Source organism: Tachypleus tridentatus, chromosome 13 (genome assembly GCF_004210375.1).
Source record: "Tachypleus tridentatus isolate NWPU-2018 chromosome 13, ASM421037v1, whole genome shotgun sequence".
Classification (NCBI taxonomy): domain Eukaryota; kingdom Metazoa; phylum Arthropoda; class Merostomata; order Xiphosura; family Limulidae; genus Tachypleus; species Tachypleus tridentatus.
In genome coordinates, this window is record NC_134837.1 from 219,758,314 (window position 1) to 219,779,883 (window position 21,570).

Below are 21,570 nucleotides of genomic sequence, written 5' to 3' on the forward strand. Positions count from 1 at the left end.
GGACGTAAAGAAAAGGAGATATTTCACGCAACGGCATATTAAATTCTTATCAAGGTTTTTTTTTTTTTTTATAAAGGTCTAGCATTAGGTCGTATAACAACTTATAATAATATTATAAGTCTATTTACTGATAGTATTAAGTCAGATACACTGTAGTCATAATTAAACTAAAGAATAAAATGTACATTTATGATTGTGGTGTCTGTGGTTAGAATTCTTTTGTACTATTTTAGAAATCGTGTATTAAAAATAAAATCAACTGTTACAATACAAATATTAATTTGACATTAAAATGTTTTGCAGGAGGAAGGGAGCTAGTCATCAATCACTACCCACCCCCAACTCTTGGGCTACTCTTTTACTAACAGGTACTGGGATTGACCGTAACATTATAACGCCCTCATGGCTGAAGGGGCGAGCATGTTTGGTACGACGGGAATTTGAACCCGCAACCCTCAGATAATGAGTCGAGTGATTTATCCAGCTGGCCATGCAATGCCTCCCGGGGAATTGAACTATAGATTTTAACGCAGTAAGTCTGTAATCTTATGTTGAGCTATCGGGGATAGAAATTTTGAAAGTAAGTACTACCAATAATTGTTAAAAATAGATTACGTTAATTGAAGATAACTTATTTATTTATTATATTATTTTATTAGTTTAACTTCAAACAAGTATTTTTTTTCAAATGAGATTAAATACTATATATTATATTACACACTGTTTCTTATAGCACTTGTTATAACTTAGAGTTTAATGACAGCTAAGCAGAAAGATTCAATAATACGTATGAGTAAGTGATTTTATTTGGTGGAAAAAAAAAGTAAAACAACGAGAATAGGAAGGGGAACGTTTATGTCATTTCTATTAATTATATATATTTATATATTTGGTTTATGCTTCTAATTCTAGACGTTCCTCGGTGGGGCAGACGTAAGTCTACCTATTTACAACACTAAATTTAGGGGATTGATTCCTTTCGGTGAACGTAGCAAAAAGCCTGGTATATCTGACCTTGTTTAAAAAAATCAAACCCATCCACCAATTGAAGATATATTTTAAATATGTTTAGCGCCATCTACTAGCTTGTTCGGGCAAAAAGACGCTACCATGTTGCTTGCAGGTTGTGTTAAGAAAATTAGTCAAGGGCTATGTAAAGTAAGATGTTTTGGACTTTTTAGTGGTAGATCACTTTTTCTCGTGAAATCGTCCTTTTTTTCAAACCATGCTGATATCAGAACATTCGGTAATTTTCATGTCTCGTTTTAGTATTTTACATCCATGAAAATATTGTAATTAAACACTACTAAGCGAAAGTTAGTAAAGTCGAAATTGCCAGTGCCACTTTGCCAGCCATTCGGCTTTTAGTTTTTTAATATTACTATAAATTAACTTATAGGTTGTAAGAAATTAATTAGTTGGAACACATTAAGAGACAATATTACTAATAATGAACCTTACTTACCAGTCAGTATGATATTTAAAGCTGTGCTTGATAATCAAGTTGATTGTCAGTATATAAAATTTCATCTAACAAAACGTTTTTCACTTGAACTGTTTTGTCTATTAGTAATACTGTTGGTATTAATTTTTATTTTGACAATTATTGTTCAAATAAAATTTATGTGTCAGGATAACTAAAATATAAAAATAGAAAAACAAATAGCCTGTGGTCAGATTCTGTATAATAATATGTAACTTGGATAATCTGTGTGTTTTTATATGTCATTTGAACTATACATTCATGAAGACATCAACTGCATTTTAAGGTGTAAAAATGAATAACATAAAGATAATGTTGAAAAATATTACTAATATTATTTGTTTAATATTATTCACTATTATAACATAGGGTAATTATGTCTATATTTAGTATGTTTATTTTTTATTGGCTGTTTTTAATATTCAAGGTATATGATGGGTCAAATGCCTCTTTTACCTCATTAATATTGTGTTTTTTTTTTTAATTTTTATAAGCATCTAGCATTTCTAAACGTCTGTTTGTTATAAATCCAAATAAGATCAAGGGTAGTCTAACAATTACATTGCAAAGTTTTCTTTTTAACACTTTGACATATACCTTTACCTCAAGGCCTGATAAATAATCACATTTCTTGAAGTTTACTTTTCAATAATTTTGCCATTTCTTTGAAAAAAAATCTATGCCAAATCCTTCCAGATTGACAAAAGAACACATGATACTATTAATACAATTATTAATATATATGCAAGAGATGTGAAACATACATAAATAATACCATATTTGTAGTAGAAGAAAGACAAAATAAATAAATGAGTTTGATATATTTCAAGAGAGAGTATGTAAAGAGTGACAAAATAATCATTTTTTGATAAAGGTAGTGACAAGTAATAAAATATTTTACAGAGTATTAGAAGTGGAGTGTTAATTTTTTTTCTTCTTTTTTTCTGGAGATGGGTGTACAAGGATAGTCATAAAAGATCAAATAGTCTGTTGTTATACATATGCCAGGTGTAATCCATTGTGTTATAAATCTCACTTTGGGTCACCAAATGGTTATCAAATAGTACATTTCAAGCATTTTTAACAAAGGGATAGATGTGCAGATGCAAGTAATAATGTACTCTGAGTGGTAACTAATTTTCACACGTGTCAAGTAGGTTTGCTTTATACATGGGAATTCATTGAAGGTACTTGTGGGGTAAATTTGAATTTAACTGAATTTAAGCTGAGAAAGTAAATAGACCTCCAAGCTAACAATTACAGCAATGTTTTACTTCCAGCTCTACTTCCTTATCTAGTTTGTCATGAACAACCAGATAAGCATTTTTAGCCATTTCTTCCATGTTAAATGAGGTGTTATAACTCATATTGGCATCCTCCTCTTTGATTTTTCAGTCTTCAATAAATTTGAAGAAAAGCTTTATAAATATTTGAAGTAAAAAGGCTGGCTTTAAGTTTGTTGTTTTGTTTTTAATAAGAGTAATGTAGTAGATGAGATATCCTAGAACCTTGGACAGTCCAATTTTATTATATTTGTTTGAAGATTTATTTTAGTAAATTGTTTGTTTTTAAAATTGGTTATATAATGTTAGTTATTTTTACACCAGTTAGAAATTATGAAACTTAGAAGTGTATTTTCAGTAACAACTTCAATATTATATAAGTGTAAAATTAATGGTATTTAATGAATTAAGATTTCCTGAGAATAATTAAGTTTTTGCTAAGTGAAACATAAATTTATTTCAAGCAGTAGGCCTGACATATTACCACACAACTAAGGGATCATTACAGTATCCTGGTAATGCTAACACTTTTTCAGAAGAAACGGAGGATGAATCCCATAGTGACAGAGAGCATGATCAGCAGGATCAAGAAGATGAAGCAATAAAAATAAAAATTTTAAACACTGCACTGTTATTTGTTCAAGAGCATGGATGGACAAGAAGAGCCTTAGCAGCAGGTAACAATTAGAAAAAACATGAATTATTATTATTGACTAAAATCTTTTCAGAACCAGTGTAATTAAATATGTATAAGCATTGATTATGCAATGATAGTTACTTGAAATAATAGATTCATCAAGTTTAGCTTAGCTCAATAAGTTATTTTGTCATAACCTTTTACAGTATTAGGGTCAAAATGTAATTTATTATCAACGTATATCAATACAATTGACATGAAAGTGTACCTTAAAATTTTTATATCATCTAACTAGCTTCTCAGGAAGTGGGTTTCTTGCATAAAAAAAAATTTAAAAAGGAATATTTAAAACTTTTCTATCTCCATTATTTTATGCCAGTGAGCTAAGATTACTCCTCTTCATAAATATCTGACATCAATTACCAATACAAACTATAAATAATTACAAGTGAGAATCTAAAATTGGAACTTTTTTATTTTTAGATAATAACTCACCTCTGCATACAGTACTTCTTCCATAGCCTTGAGGCAACTTCCACTTAATTTCACATACTTTTAAGTAATCATACTACTATATGATGATTTTTCACCCATGATATTCATTCTTCTTACCTGGTATTAATCAGACGTTAAGTTTTGTGTCTTTGTTTGATTTCATGAAATTTGCATTGTCAAAGAAACTTTGATTATTGTTTTTTCAGAAGCTTTAATTGTTTATTATAACTTTAATAAACAGTAATTTCTACTTAATCCTGAGTGTGGAAAATTGTTCCAATTTAGGCTGTATTTCTCCTGTAGATTTTGGAGGCCTATTAGCTCTCAAGGTCATTGAAGCTATTTTTCAACTCAGCTGAATTTTTTCTCCTCAGTCAGAAATTACATTTTAGACTATGACCTTCACCTCATTTACTTTGGTTAGTAATTTGCTCTTTGTTAAATGACCTTAACCTTTCTTCCTCTTTCTGGATATGTTCCTTTTATTCTCTTTTCTCTGTGTTCTTTATTATTCTGTGTTTTCTCATTTTATGATCTGTAATTTTGTATTTCATATTGCTTTCTATTAGGATATATATATATATATATATATATACACACTGTTATTTTACTGTATTGCACCCAGTCCTTTTCCACCCATTCACTTACATTGGTGACTTGGTTTGGACAAATTTAATGACTTTCTTTCCTTCCTTCTCCTAGTTCCCTGAACAGCTTGAAGGTTGGACTTCTTGACTTATGTTTAACTTTCTGGTTTGTTATTCATACATTTTTTGTATTTTTCTCTTTACCCTTTTTTACTCTCTCTTCAACTTCCATCTTTTATCTGATGCACTTCATGGTTGTGATAGTTTCTTTGAATGTTCATTTTCTTCTCTGTTTGGTCTGAACAAATTTTTATGCTTTATCCTTCCATACTTTATTCCCCTCATGAGGGGACTTTTTGGGTTGAATTACATTCCTCTTTACTAGACCCTTTCTTTTTTTTTTGTAAATATTCTTCAAATAGTTACCTGTCTTTTCTTGACTATTTTTAGTGATGTTTTTTTTTCTTTTACCCTTGATGATCTTCTGTCATTATTATATCCCTCTTTCTTGAACTTGCCTTTTTCTTCTATTCCTTGTGTAGATCAGTTCTCTTCTCATCTTTTCATTTTAGATTTCAGGTCATCATCTTTTTAAAAGAAGTCTCATTTATCTCTCTTTGTGACTATCACACACATATGATTATACCAGTACCTTTTCTTCTCTTGCTGTTGGTCTCGCTTTCTGCCAACAGTTATTTTCCAGTTCATGTTTAGTGGTGTACTTGGTCTTGGTCATTTCCAATTGTCAGGTGGCCTTGTTGGCCATTCTCTATATGTCTTTTGCACCCTTTTCCACTGCACTTCTCCTTTCCTTTTCCATTTTGATTCTTTCTTTTGTGGAGTTTACCTGTTTGCATGTAAACTATATCTCTCTCTTATCTCCTTTCCATTTACCTCTGTCTTACTTGACCTGTCGGACCCCTCTCAGCTTTTGTATCTTGTTAGAATATTCTGTGTGCCATATCACACATTTCTTACTTTAGGTATCTGTTTTTCTGTACCTATCCTGGAATATCTCTTTACCATGGATCTCCTTACTTCTTTCTTCACACAATGGGTATATAGACTCCAATGTAGATATCACCCTTTTCATTCTCTTCTACCTCTTCTTCATTAGTCTATATGGGTGAGCTTCTTCAACCAGGCATATGGACTTCCCCTGCACATTCATCTGAAAAATATATATATCTTCTGTCTTTTATCCATTGTTGTTAGTGTTGTCTCCCAGGGTATACTTACTCTAAATTTGCATCAAGCCAAGATAAAAGAAAGCACTTACATCAACTTCCCTGGCTCTTCATGTGTTCACTATGAGATGATGTGCTATGCAAGAATACTTGAGGTTATTTCATGGTGTATACATGTTTATCAATTTTCTGATACACCATGCACCTATTTCATGTACTATAGTGGAAAAAGTCAGTCAGCACGAAGGAGGTATTCTACTCACTTTTTTGTCTTGTACTGTAGGCTTCTTAAATAAGGTTTTGTCATCACCTGTAGCACTGTTTCCAGTAAAATATTTTCTTGGTTGAAGGACCAGTAGGGATCCAAGCACTTTCTCTGGGTTTCCTCAAGGTAAATTCTCCCTCCTTTTCATTAAGAGGAACATGTGAACTGTTGTTACCAGTTACTAAATTTTGGGGTGGTGAACTATGGAGAATCCTAACCAATTAGAACCTATGTATTCTCAAGATGGCTGGTATGGGTATTAAAACTTTAATTGAAATAAAGTACAGAACAATGTTTTCATCAGTGATGATGAGAAAACCCACTTGTGGAGAAATATATATGTAAAAGTGGCTGGTTTGGGTTGAGAAAAGTTTTATGTAAAGGAGTGAACAACATATATAGAACAATGTTTTAACTTTCTTAGGTCATCTTCAGGAAAGATCGTGACTGGATTGGATTTATTGCACACAGTGTTATCTAAAATTTTGGAAGTTTTAATTTTCCTAAATTGAAAATGTATTTCCAACAGGTACTTGCATCCTTTCACAATTCCCATTCTTCTTCTCCACTATCTTTCAGTGCTCATGTCTTCTGCCAAACTCTGAAGTGGTAAATCAGTAATGGTTCATAGAGGGGGTCACATGTATTACATGATAATAGTGCTCTCCTGTTGGTGGAGAGTTGATACATGATGATTTGCCCGAGAGACATGTTAGAACTTTAGATTCCAACAGAAAGATGTGGAAGGCTTGTGACATGTTTCAAAAAGTTCACGTGTAGAGGGCAGCACAAAATAGGAAAAACTAATTTTGTGAGAAAAGGGAAGTACCTGTCAGAAATACATTTGTTTATAGAAAAATGATAACTTTTAGGTGTTTGAACTAATACAAATCCATAACTGTCTTTTTCCTTTAATATAACAATATTTTTAAAAGTTCAGTTTGCTTTTTGTTGCACTGTTCAAACCTGTGCTGCTAATGTGCCTATTTAGTATTGTCAGGTATGAAAGGTTAAGTGACAAATAAAAATTGCCTTTTAGTTCACACTTAGATATGTAACACATGTAGCTTACTGTGTAAAAACTTGTGTGTTCATTATGACACTACATTTATGAGTAGTGTTTCATGTTTGAAATTCAGGTGCTGAGCAGCTGGGCTTGCCTGGTGTGGCTCATGGACTGTTTCCAAAAGGAGGTGTAGAACTTATCAACCATTTCTATACCTCTTCTAATGAAGAACTAGCAGCACAGCTGGAAGTAGAAACTAGTGAAGCAAGAGAAAGTAATGTGTAAGTACTAATGAAAGTAATTTTATACTAAACAAATGGTTTATCAGTCAAATTTAAATACTTGTTTTCATAAAACTAACATGTGAAACTATTCTCTACAATGTTTCTGTTTAGTTATAAAGTTAGTTTTATATTATTAATTTGTAGTTACTACACTTCCTAATTTTTCTTGTACTTTATGTAGTAATTTGGATTCGTTAGAAACAGCACCACTGTCAATATGTATTTTACTTTGATTCTAGTAATGTAGTTTTTCTCACTTTTATCTTATATTCAGAAGATTTTGAAATATTTGATCCATAATTGATTAAGTGAGAAGTTTAAATACATACTATTAACACAGATTTAGAAGTATTGTATGTGATACAATGTATGAGGGATGAAAGTTGTCTAGAAATAGCTTTTTATTGTTTGTATTTTATTATTGTTTTTGTCATGAAGAAGAGTAACAGTAAATACAGTGAAAAAGATGTCAGAATATTTAAAATAAATATTACACTAAGAATCCATTAAGCTCCTTTAAAGCTCAAACTCCATCTTAATATTTAACATTCATACATCAAATGTGATAATTATTGACTTGTATAATCCTCTGTTTTGCATGCAACCACAGAGTATCTTGAATGTCCTACTAAAATTATCCTTTGTCTAGTTTTTATACCATACAGACTATATTTAGCTCAGTGTGCTTTGTTGAGCTGTGGTTAATGAATTTTATTAGTGCAAAGCATAACATACTTGAGTCAGTAAAATCACATTGAACTATCTTCCAAGTTAGTTTCCTGTACACTGGTGCCACTAAAGGTTTGATTTAAAAAGTGTGTATTGTGTTACTGTAGTCAGCCTTTATAATTGAAATATTTTATTTCCACCCTCAAGAACTATATGGAAATAACTTGGTGATGGAACTCTTACTTACCCAAAGACAGTGTGTGCCACTACACTTAATTAGGTAACTACTATACAGTTTTGAATAATAGTATGGTCCTCAATAATAGTAGAAGGTGGACAGATTGCAAATTTCTAATAATAGTACAGTCCTGTATTATTATTGGTTTTCCTGGCAGTTGGCTATTGAACTGTAAGGGAGTGAAAAATGTGCACATACTTTTTTAAAGTGAATCTTCACTGATAATAAAATACACATGCTATAATGTTAATGTTATCAACCATCTAAGCAAACTGGCTAGTTACGGACTGGTAACCTGCACATTTTCCATCTAAGCAAACTGGCTAGTTATGGACTGGTAACCTGCACATTTTCCATCTAAGCAAACTGGCTAGTTACGGACTGGTAACCTGCACATTTTCCATCTAAGCAAACTGGCTAGTTATGGACTGGTAACCTGCACATTTTCCATCTAAGCAAACTGGCTAGTTACGGACTGGTAACCTGCACATTTTCCATCTGAACAAACTGGCTAGTTACGGACTGGTAACCTGCAAATTTTCCATCTGAACAAACTTGCTAGTTACGGACTGGTAACCTGCACATTTTCCTGAAATTTGATGGAAATGCTTCAACTTTGAATTTTGAATAGGCCAAAGCATATACCTTCATTTACAACATGACTCTCAATTGGTTACACTGTTATGACTAGATAGTCAAACCTGCACTTGCTTGACTCACAATACTTGCTTCAGCTTTGCTGTGGAAGTGAGGTAGTCAATATTTTTCTCAAACAAGTGATACCAGCAGATTTCACTGCCCTGTCAGCCAAAATTTAATCATCTTACAGGGAGGAAAAGTGACTAAAAATGTAGTACTTTGAAGTAACTAGTGGCAACTCTGTCATAACTGGTTTTCAAGTCACAAAAAAATATGGAGGTTGCAATAACACTAAAAGAAGGACATGGGACATCTTATAACAACTCAAAAATAAATTGTTTAACTAAGCAACTAAAATTTGAAGGTAGGCAATAATGGGATGAGAAAATGGTCAGACAAGTGGCCTATGAGTTACTGGATTTGGATTAAAAAAGGTTACACTTAAGGGGGTCTCATGCTAGAAATATCTGAGAACCTCTGACTCAAACAACTTTGGAGAAATACTAGTTATATACACTACTTAATATTATCTCACGTTAAAAATTATGACGTGAAATGAAGAATAGATTTTTTTATTTTAATATTTGTTACCTGTATTAGAATTGTATTTGAATATTCAATAATGAAATCACATACATTTTTTGTTGTATTCTCTTGAAAGTAATTATTCATAATATCAGTATATAAGTTACATAAGAAAAAGTGTTGACTAAGTAGCATTTAGTGTTGGCTTCATCATTAAAATTACCAATATGCCCTCCAGTGACACAGTAGTATGTCTGCAGACTTACTTGCTAGAAACCAGGTTTTGATACCTATGGTGGGCAGAGCACAAGTAGCTCTTTGTGTAGCTTTGCATTTAATAACAATCAAATTACCTATACATTTACTGTTATACAGATATCAAAGGTGAACCTACCTTTTTCGCCATATAAAATACATATATACATTAGACCGTAACACAGTCAAATCAGTGATGTTACACTCGACCCAAATTAAAGATTTCTTTTTATATTGCCATTTTGGTTAATTTTTGGTGCTGTTAGAAGCAGTTACCACTAATGGCTCCACATTTCTGCTTATTTATACTTAGTATTATTAATTTTAGGCACAGAATAAATTTGTAATATCTATTACTTTATGGAGATATTTGTACATGTCACATGATCCAACTTGTTTTACTTAAAAAGCTTCTCATATGTTTCCAATCTTCATGCAAACTGTATTGGAAGGGAGTGCAAGGAACTGTGGAAGAAAATTATCTTATTTCAGTTTCTTAATATTCTGAAATATAAACATTACATACTGTACTGAATGCTAAACTTAAGTTAGCTTTGTTGCTTAAGATGCCAGTTAACTTTAAAATAATGAACAAACAGATATAAAAGTATATACGCATTTATAGTTTTCATTCGGATATTGTAACTGGTGAAATTTTCATATGCTTTGTTTTTAAGTTTCTAAGTGACATCTAGACTTTATAGTAGAAGGAAAGTACTTGAAGATATATTTTAAATAAAACCAAATATTTGTTAAAAGTATTCTTATTTGTATATACATTTTAGATCTGTTAATAATTACACAAGGCAATTTACACTTTCAAATTATATCTAAAATCTAATTTTACCAAGAACATATAGAGTACAGAATATTTAAAAACCTATACATAAAGAAATGAAACCATCACTTCAAATATCATTTGTCATAATCAATCATTTTGTGCAATTTTATAGTTGTTGGACTGAGGTTAGGTGAAAATAATTTTTTTTAGTATTTGAGAAATAGATTTCTGTCTTGATTAAAAATGTAATTGCAGTGAAGTAATAAATTTATTTGTACAAATAATGTCTTATTTTTTTTCTTACAAATATAATTGTGTATTTTGTATTTTAGGAAACTTCACACAGATATTTTTCTCATAAATTCCCTAACAATGAGACTAAGGATGATTGAACCTTATCTTGATAACTGGCCTCAGGTAATTTTGTGCAAGAAATGTGTGTTGCAAGTTTATTATTGTGAGACTTATTTTCTTATATTTACTCTTGCTTATTTGTATGATTCTAGAAGTAGAAAACATAAAATGCATTTTTACCATAAGATAATAATATACAACCAACAACCAAAAACAAAATCAATTCCAAGATTATATGTCATCTCCACACAAATATTTAGTTATATTCCTCATACATCTGCCAAAAAAAACTTTGAATACCACTAGCCTTGAGACAACTTTTACTAATTTACATGATTTAACATCACTATGTGATGATGTAGTCACATGCAAAATCACTCCACTAATAGGATTGCAATCTCATAGTGTGCAATAACTCCTTCAAACACTTGCACTCATGCAAGCTTCATGTTTTAATGAAGCAAGGAAAAACGATATGTCAGAAATAGAGATGATGGATGAGAATGTGTTTCGAGGTATCTTTTCAGCTAAGGAAAATGTTAACTTCTGAGATAATTCTCACTTCTTACACAGTTTTAGCTAGACTCCCATGTTAAATTGAAAGAAGAACTAGTGCAAATTTTACCTAGATGAGCTACATTTATAAAACATTCAAAGGATGAAACCCATGAAGTATGACAGCTAATGGCAGGGTGTCTTAGACAGTTGTACAAGAAAGATAGCTAGATCTCTATGGAGAAGTGAGTATCTAAGAGTTACATTTTACTTACCTGAAAATGTTGAACGTTTGGTACTCGGATGAAACATGATAACAGTTCATTGTCATTCAAATACACCACAAGTTTTTTAGTTACTATTTAATCAGATCTCACATTAGGAACTGTAAAAAAAACACACACCAAAAAACCTGGTCTTTGGTTTTTTCTTCTACTCACATGTAGATGATAATTTGACCATTATGCAAATCCTCTGAATACTGACAAATATTTATGGTCATGTACAGGATAGAGCAAAAGTTGCTATACATTTAGTTCTAAAGAAAATTTTACAAGTGAAATTGATTTGACTATTGTTTTAGAGTAATAGTTAGGAATGAAACTGTCACTTTTTTCCCCCATCCTGTATATCCATATATAATTTATAGAAACTTTTAATTGAATCTGTAATTTAAAAATTAGTGTAATTATAAAATATTGAACAAGTTAATAATTTTAAATGTTGATTTATTTAGAAAAATTTAATAAATGTAAAAGACAAGATGTTATAATGCAGGAATTGTTTTGCTATTTTTAAGTGTTGGGTTATGCTTTTGTGTAGAAAAATCTGATCAGGTAACTTGATGAGAGGCTCATGATGACTGTCAAATAATTTTCTCAGCTGAGCCTTTTTTTAACTTAATCCTTGTACATGTTAAAGGTCTGTGTTTTTAGCTATGTTATTGAACCACTGTATTACCCATGGAAAATAATTGTTAGTTTGTGTGTTCTTCAAACAGTAATATTTATGTTACTCAGAACAAGTTTTTGTGTCTTCTCTTTCTCACAGGCTTTAGCCATCATGTCTCTACCACAGAATGTTCCAACAGCATTTAGTAACTTATTGGATCTAGTGGATATTATCTGGTTTTATGCAGGTGATAAAAGTGTAGATGTAAGTAATGACTTAATACATTTGAAATATTTCTGATGTGCTTAACTGTTGTGTAAGTTTAGTGTCAACCATGTTTTACTGATTATGATCTGAAGAATTTGTTTGTTTTCCATCTTGATTACCAGTACTGAGTGGCAGTATTCACAACAGTAAAATGATTGACAATAAGATTACAAAAGAAATAATCTTTTAGATGATACAAAAAGGTACTTATAGTACTAACTAGAGCAGGACAGTTAGTGGTATTTGCTAATCAGTTAACTGAAGAGCTCATTAATGAATTACATTTGAATGATTTATGAATACACCATATCTTCTACAGCCTATTCTAGAAAAAAAATATTCCTATTTTATTTTACTTTCCTTTGGTTTTTTCAAGTAACTTTTGAATTACCTTCCTTGATGACGACAAAACCCACTATCGGTCAGTTACCTCTTTCTTTCTTTGTGAACTTGATGATGACCAAAGAAGGTTGAAATGTTGTTTGCTCCTCTACATAGTGTTTTCTCTACCCATACCAACCATTTTTGCATATATATTTTTGAATTACCTGTAATTTCAAGTAGTAGATCACCTTGTGAAAAAATATTTTATTAACAAAATATTTTCACAAAAGTTCTATGGATATTTGGATTTTGAATTATTAATATATATGCCATTGTTTGTTTTTCAAATATGCAGTAATCAATCCACCTGTAAATCAAATGATTTGGTAAATAAAAATAAAAAATAAAAATTACTCTTGAGAAACATATAATAATTAAATATTGGAAAAACTGTTTTTAAAATTCACACAAGTTTAAGTTTTGTCAGTTGTATATAGTAAAACATGTTCACAGTGTTTAACCAGTTTCACCTGGCATCTTCAAATGAGATACAAACATTGAGGCTAACAGAAATTAATTTAAAAAAGAATCACATGAGAATTTTAACAACAGTAGTCCACAGGCATGTGTCTAAGCAATTACAACAAAGTAACTTATCAGTGAATTATCAAATTTAGGTATAATAAATAGAAAACCTTTAGGCCTGAATTTAAGCTTTAAATTCATTTTGTGTAGTAGAGATAAGAGAATGATTAAAATAGATACACATAAACTATAAGTTGGCTAACAAGATGATAGAGATGGCATTTACATCAGCCCTACATAACAGTGGTGTTTGTGTAGTTTTGAAGGATTGATGTTAGCTATCCTTATATTTCCTTCTTTTTTCAAAATGTTTATCTATACCTGTACACATTGCTATATGTTAATTCTTGTCTGTGTTATTATATAAGGCCAGGTGGTTTAGGTGCTAGACTTGTAATCTGAGGTTTGAATTTCCGACACCACCAAACATTACTATCCTTTCAGCTGTGGGGACATTACATGTGATAGTCAATCCTGCTATTTGTTGGTAAAAGAGTAGCCAAGAATTGGCAGTGGGTGGTGATAACTAGCTGCCTTTCTTCTAGTCTTATACTGTTAAATTAGGGATGGCTGGTGCACATAGTCCTCATGTAACTTTGTGTGAAATTCAAAACAAACAAACATTCTGATAATATAATCACTTCTTCTCAACAAAGCATTCTGTACAGGTTTTTTTAAATGGGAATGTTGATTATTTTCAGTTTGTGACTTTGAATGTGGTTGGCATTTCTACTGTGATGTTGTTTATATTAATAAATGACTTCAAAGCAAACAAACAAAAAGAAATGTACAGATTGATATGGATTCCTAAGTTAATGTTTCTACTATGTAGGTCAACCAGATCTATTCCACCTCTGTTATCTGGTGTTTGTCAACAGTCAGGGAAGGGGTCACTCTCAGTCAAAGACATCCATGACATGGTTTGCTGCAAGATAGAAAAAAGCCCTTACAGACCTATCTACCTTCTCAGTATGGGTTTCTAGCTATAAGTGACAGTGGAAGTATGTTTTGGAAGTAAACATTTTTATAAATTAAAACCTACTAATACTTACCTCCACTGACACTCTTCCTCCCCACTAAAAGCTGATTTTATACACCATGATGTTATCAATTTTGAGAAATTGATAAAACTGTAAGAATGAGGTGTTTATGTACAGTACCACGATAGAGTGTGCATTGATGTAGGTGGAGAGTATCATAACACAAATATTGCCAAGGACAGTTAAGTGGGATACAGAAGACTGGAGTTAGTGGTGGTTGTGTAATAGCTATAAGTGGCAATGAAGATAAGTATTAATTGAAATATATTTTCAGTTCAGGAAAATGTTAACCTTTAAAACACAAGGTTTTCATAATACTGTAGTTATATTTAATAGAAGTCCTCAAATGTAAATAATTTCTTTATTAGCAGGTTTCTAAATGATTAATATCAGTTGGTTAATCAAAATGGTTATTATACCCTCAGTTGGCTCAGCAGATAGCCCAATGTGACTTTGCCATAAGAAAAACAAACAAATTATCATGATAAATGATGTGATATTGAATCTGATCAGTCACAAATCTGATAATTTGCACAATAATGATAATAATTTTGTTTATAATCATGTATATGTTTTTTGTGAGTAGATTACATTAATAGCATTTCAATTGCATATTTTTTGTGCTGCATCCCAACCTTTGATCTACATGTACAGTAAACAAATTAACTTAACTCATAATATCAAGTTAAGTGACAGTCAAATAATTAAACATTCTTCCAGGACCTCCCAATGGTTCAGTATTAACTTTAAGAGCTTTGATTTCAATACCCTTGATAGGCTACACTACAAGTAGCCCATTATGTAGCTTTGTGCTCAACAATAAACAGCCTTATTAGGATTATTCATTACATAGGTAAGGATTTTAATTTTACTGTAAAACCTTTTAAACTGATTCTTAAGCAAATGCAATACAAAGTTTTATAATAAATATTGAAAACATCATAATACCAAGAAACATCTTGAATTATGGGCATTCTAATTCTACCATCAAAGTTAAAACCTCAAAAGGTAGTTCACAAGACTCTAACTTCCAAATATATTAACTATTGAGCAATAAATAGAGTTTTATCACATATTTAGGAAGAACACATTTAAATGTTTAAATCTGTTTCTTCTAATGTTTAATGAATACTACTCACACAATAGCAAATCTTGTTTTTGTAGTTAGAATACTGTGAACTATTTTTTTGAGGTTTTAACATTGATGGTGGAATTTGAACCAATTCCAAAACATCTATAATTCAGTGTTTTTGGTATTAGCGTGTTTTCATTGTTTATTATTACACATTTTATTATATATGTTTATGTAAACAACTTTAAATTTGCACAGTTTCAGAGCAAGAAGCTCATATTCATTTGACAACTGTACTAAAAAATAGCCATAAAGAGGTTGTGTTGAAAATAAACGAGTGAGAAGGTATATTGGGAAAAAAAGAGCATTTGTAGTTTACATAATTTTCAAAAACCTGCTTTTTAGTAGTTATATAATAGTGTAAATATATGGAGGTGTTAGGCTAAAGTTTTTTCAACAGTAGATGTCTGTGACTTGGTGTAAATTTGACCAAACAGCATGCATCCACTTGTTTTTAATATTATGTATATTTTTGAAACAAGTTAAATGTACGTACAAAAATTATTTACACTATGGAGATCATAGTTGTATCTTAATCTCACTTTAACATATCAATTGTTATTCATTCCAACAATGGTTAACTTTACATTTTCTAACTTTTCTTGGACAGAACTTCTCTTTCACATGGCTTTACTGTTACTCTGTTTTCACTCCTCTGGTTCCAGATATACATTAATCATTTAGTCCTTTTAAAAAATATTCATAGCCTTGACATCAAAGAATTGCAAACATAAAATTAATTAATTAATAATACTACCTACATTAAACAGTTTTATATCTGACTGTTGTTTTATGATAAATGTTAAGCCTGTTGATTCTCTATGCTTTTCTGAGTTTTAGCATTTAAACTGTAATGTCTAGAATTTAATATTATACCTTGTTTGGTTATGATTAATTAATGCTCTTCAGGTGTTTAACTGGAATTCTTAAGTGGACTCTCAGTTTGTACCCATAAAATAATTAAAAAGCTTGAAAATTTTTTATTTACATTTTATATTAATTATGATGCAAAAAAGAGTTCACCCAAAATATTTCTGTGAGCCGCACGTTATGTGTTAAAGATCCACATGTGGCTCGCAAGCCACAGTTTGGCCACCCCTGCTGTATTAGGACAAACATAGTTTATTACTGAGTATTCAGTTATTTGTCAAATATTACTGAAAAACACAGTTATGGTAGTATATTCTAAAAAGAAGTAACATATGTTTCTAAAATATTTGTTTCATTTTGTCCTAATAAACATAGTTCAAATTAAGTTTTACTGTCTCTTACAAAATACATTTCTTAATAAGATTTACATGCTACAAAAGTCTTTAATGTTGTGTTTTTCTTTTTCATTCTCTAAATTTATTTTCACATAAAAGTTTAAAAAAAAACTTTTAAGAGTCCAACTTCTTCCACATTTTCTAAATTTCATATGTTAGTTATTTTAATACCTTCTTTTTTCAGTTTAACTGGTACACAAAACGACTTTCATTAGCAGCAGTATATAAGGCCACAGAGTTGTGTTTTCTTCAAGATTCATCTTCAGACTATGTTGATACTTGGGAGTTTTTAAATCGTCGTATTGATGATATCCAGTACTTTGGGAAAACTTTTAAACAGGTCAGAATTGCTTTATTGATACTATGTGCATCAGTCTGAAAGGGATGACTTGTGTAGGTAGAAAAGTTAACTGTAGGAAAGGTGTAGGAGATAGGATGTGTAATTGAGATTAGTGTTGTATTTTCAAGTATAATTTCAGATTATACCATATATTTCTTTCAGAAGAGAAAAATTAAATATGATACCTGAGTGTTTCTATTGAAAAGAAGAATCTTCTGGATTATGTGGTAAATACAGAGGGTTAGTTGTGTTTTATTAAAATAATTTTGAATAAGCAAGTCACGTGATAGCTACAGCTGATATAAAGTGGAATAATGTGTATTTTAACGACATTTTGGGATTTTGTAAATAGTGTGGTGTGATGGAACAGCCATTTTGTCACTAGTTTGTATATTCAATTCCAAAAGATGTGTTCAGTTTGGGAATACAGACTTTCCAAGACAGGAATATGACAAAACAAAATATGGATCAGCAATAAGTTGTACCCAGCTGTGTTAATTAATATATGTGGTTAAAAATGTGTGTAGAATGTTTTTATGAATAGTTGTTCAACAAATATCTGGGTTGTATGGTATATCAGTTTTACTAAATAAAAAAAGAGATATTTGTTAGATAGTACCTGAAATAGTGGGTCTTGTCTAAACAAAACAGTGAAAAGTTCTGTTTCATACTTGTCGTATGCACATATCAACCCTGTGTGTATGGGTAGGAGTAAAAATACATGTCATGAACATTTACAGGGTTCCATTTCATGTGGTTTTATGTAATTGATGTCGGTCATCTCCATTTATTTTACCAAATCTGCTGATTTAACAATAGTCTGTTGTAAAGAAGAGTGAATTACACATAAAATGTACTTGGGTACTGAACAAAATTGAAGAGTTCCATTTTGAAGGATGTAGAGGTTATACAAATGTAATAAGAAAACTGTAAAATAGACAAAAGTAGTTTTATTTTGCTTGTGAACATCACCTTGCACTTTAACTGTCAAAATGTGAGTCAAATTGATGCCATCAGTTCAGTGACATATCTTGAGTACTTTTATAATACATCTGATTTTTTTATGTAATCTGATTTAATGATTTAACTTAAAGCTTGAAGTATTTTGTTAGATACACTTTGTGAATTCAGAATAATAGGTAACATTCCTTCTCCATTACAGGTTGACCCAGTATGCTGCAATTGTTAATCAGTTGAAATTCTGTTTTCAGTTAATAGTTGTTTTGATTCATGACAACTTATTCAACACATTAAAGGGGGAACTTCAATAACTATAGAAAAAAATAGCATGTAACATTTATTTGCTGTTAGGTCAATGATTAAAACTCTTTCAAACTATTTGCTGATAAAACTAAAACATGAAAATATGTAAATTGAAATTAAAAAGTGGTGAAAGCAGAAGTTTTGTTGAGGTATCTGTGAATTAATCTATATTGTTATTTGTAATTAGATTACAGCATTTATTGTACGTTGTGCATGCATTCATGACATTATCTCGTACAGATTCCAGCAGACCTAATAGTTATGAATCTGTGTGTACAACTTAGGGTCGCTGGTCCTCTTGATATTGATATAGATTTAGCTGTTATGTGAGTTACTTACAGGTATATTATGTAATCATTGCTCACGTCATTTCTTCAGCACACATTTGAGTATTTTTAACTTTTTTAAAGAATTTTTTTGGTTTAACATTTGGTATTCATCTAATTAAAGAATCTTGGAAAGGATTTCAAAATAATGCCTGTGACAAACAGTATTTCAATACCACACATTTCTGATCAAAATAAGTTTTTTTTTTCAATAGCTTAAAGCAAGCATATTAATTTTTTGCTTTTGTTTCAATTACTCAGTTGCCTTTTTTTGCTCTAAGTGATGTATGGAAAAGAATTTTTGAAACTAAAGTATGCAGCTGATAATTTGATACAGTTGCCTTATGCTTAAGCATGTTTTCAAAATATAGCTGTATTTAAACTATAAGTAAAAACATACCCATTAGTTGGGCAGGAAGACATTGTAGTTTTTCAATACTTATTGTTTTATTTATTTATATTTTTCATTGTTATTTATAAATGATGCCTAAACAATTCTTTATAGGCACAACAGACCCAAGAACTTTTAGCTGAAGTAACAGGATCAGGACTTATAGTTGTAAGTACAGTAATTTTGTTTTGTTTTTGTCTGTGAAATACACCTTTTTATATCTTGTTGATGAATATTAACCCTATGTGATGTGATATGACTAACTATTACCAATGAATTACAAAAGAGTAATGTTTCTAAAGCCGCTCTCATTTTATTAGTCGAGTGGATTGAATTTATGTTGTACAGTTGTACATGTGAAGAATTTCTACCAGTGTTATAAAACCCAAAAATGTTGTAGCCAAGTGCTCAGTTCACAAAGTAAGAAATTCCAATAATCAAGAAATTACAGCACTAAAATCTTTAATTTTTATTAAGTGAACTAATTTTAAATCACTAACCAAGGATTATATCAGCATCTGAGATTACTTCTTTATTTTAAGAGTAGCTTTTTAAATTTTTTTCTGTGTGTGCATTTGTAATGTTTGACTGTTTTGTTTGAGTGTCTCATTCATAAGTATAATTAATGTGACAAACTTTATTCTAATTAATATGTTAAAATAGTTTTCAAATGTATTTATTCCCAGTTAGAAAATTAAAATGCCCTCATCAGAAACAAACATTGAGGAAAACGTTTTGAATATTGAATCAAAATATTACTTATGAAAACTAAAATATTTTGTAGATGATATTTCTATGGATGCAAAATGTTAATTTTTTAGACTAATATTATCAGATAATGTGCATCTTGTGCCATTTCAGCTACAGAATATTCTTGGATTAAATCGACTAGGAAGATGAGGTGGATTTGTTACGTTTTTGTTTTTCGTCTTTGAATGGTAGAATCTTGATTACTCATCGAGAGTAAGTCATAAATGGAAATATGTGGAATATGTTAATTCTAATTTTAATAATTTAAAACAAAATGTAATTTCTTTCTGAAGAAAGTAAAAAATAATAAAAGCCAATTTGTTTCTTCCAATTCGAAAAGCTCTGTTATCAATGTTTAAAATGTTTAAGTGAACAGTTATGTATTTAAACATTGTTGCTTATGTCTCCTTTCAGAAAGATTTTCACATATTTAAATGTAAAGAGTGAAATAGCATAAAATATGCTAAAACCATAAAATCTTGATTTCACTAATATGTTCACTGTGGTCTTTCTTTTGATAGAATTAACAAATGTCTGATGTAAAAACTTCAAGATAATTTAGTGTTTCTGGTACATTGATGCCCTGTGTGACTAAACACAGATAAGAATTTCAATTTGAGGGTAAGCTGGTAGAGATCGTGATGAGAAATAAAAATTGAACTGTGCATATCTATGTCCCATGCTGCCTTGCAATATCTTTGTGAGATTTTAAGTGCAGTGGTTACTGAGGATTCCCATTTAATTATCTTCATGAACACTAATTGCCTGTCCTCTTGGTACTTGATTCCACACCTTAGTAGTAAAATGTTTCATGTCTGTTTATATCAGATGCTACATTCTGATTAAATTACCCTGTTGGAGCTTTTTAATGGATTTTCTTTGATTAAAAGATGTTTTGAGGGAGGTTTATGAAAAGTAATACTTATATGTGGTCATATTCATATTATGTTGTTTAATGAACATTAAATCTATGGCAATACTTGAAACCAACAGCTAGTTTGTGTGTATTCTGTAGGTAAAGTATACTTTATTATTAATTTTATTAGCAGTATTGGCCAATGTTTAATATATGTAATTTTATTTATTTTTTGTAAGTTTTATTATACTTTTATCATAAAGAGTGCATTGTTAACTTAATATATGAACATAGGCTGATATAAACTTTCTTAGGTAGCTGAACACTGTGAGATATTGTTTGATTTATGGCCAAAAGTATCATTAAGAGCAAACAAAATTAACTGCATGCATTCTAACCTCTATAACAAAGGACATGAAAGTATATGTAATTAGCTAACAGATTAATTTATAATTTTAATCTAAGTTTATAACTTGCTTTAACTGAAGTTAATAGCTAATTATATATCAGCACATTGTTACTTATGTCTGCTTCCTTAATAAAAAGTGTATTAGGTCAAAGATCAAGCTGTTTGAATATGTTTTCACTTCTTTTGCAACTTGTGTTTTTTTTAAGGTTTTTTCAAATGTTGTGAGATTGATAAATATTCTTTGTCTATATATAGCAATTTGATTCTAGACACAGGTTGACATTTTTCTTATTATACTATAGATGAAATTATTTTCAGAATTATAAGTCATTTTACAATTGAATGGAAAAATTCTTATTAATTTTTCATATGTTGTTCAGTCATAGAATTTCTAATAATGATATAACTATATTCCAACTTTTCAGTTTCTGCGTAGATGGCATTACAAATTTTTCCATATTTTTTTGACTAGTTCATTTTTTATGGCAGTGATACTGCTCTCCAGGTTAATTGTATTAATAGTTTTCTTACAGTCAGTTGACATTTTT

At 30.4% G+C, this 21,570-nt stretch overlaps 1 protein-coding gene across 3 annotated transcripts; it reads left to right on the forward strand.

Annotated features, from left to right (window-relative positions):
- The first annotated feature begins 1,078 nt into the window (after positions 1–1,078).
- Positions 1,079–21,179, forward strand: Coq9 (ubiquinone biosynthesis protein COQ9, mitochondrial). Of its 3 annotated transcripts, none has more exons than XM_076477241.1 (8): positions 1,079–1,246; positions 3,231–3,443; positions 7,077–7,224; positions 10,667–10,751; positions 12,234–12,338; positions 16,872–17,027; positions 19,122–19,175; positions 19,869–21,179. In XM_076477241.1, the coding sequence occupies exons 1-8, from the start codon at positions 1,111–1,113 to the stop codon at positions 19,905–19,907; spliced, it is 936 nt and encodes a 311-aa protein (XP_076333356.1). In that variant the 5' UTR covers positions 1,079–1,110; the 3' UTR covers positions 19,908–21,179. The 3 variants fall into 3 exon arrangements, with proteins under 3 accessions (XP_076333356.1, XP_076333358.1, XP_076333357.1); XM_076477243.1 differs by having other exon boundaries at positions 3,303–3,443; XM_076477242.1 differs by having other exon boundaries at positions 1,080–1,246; positions 3,234–3,443.
- The last annotated feature ends 391 nt before the right edge of the window (positions 21,180–21,570 follow it).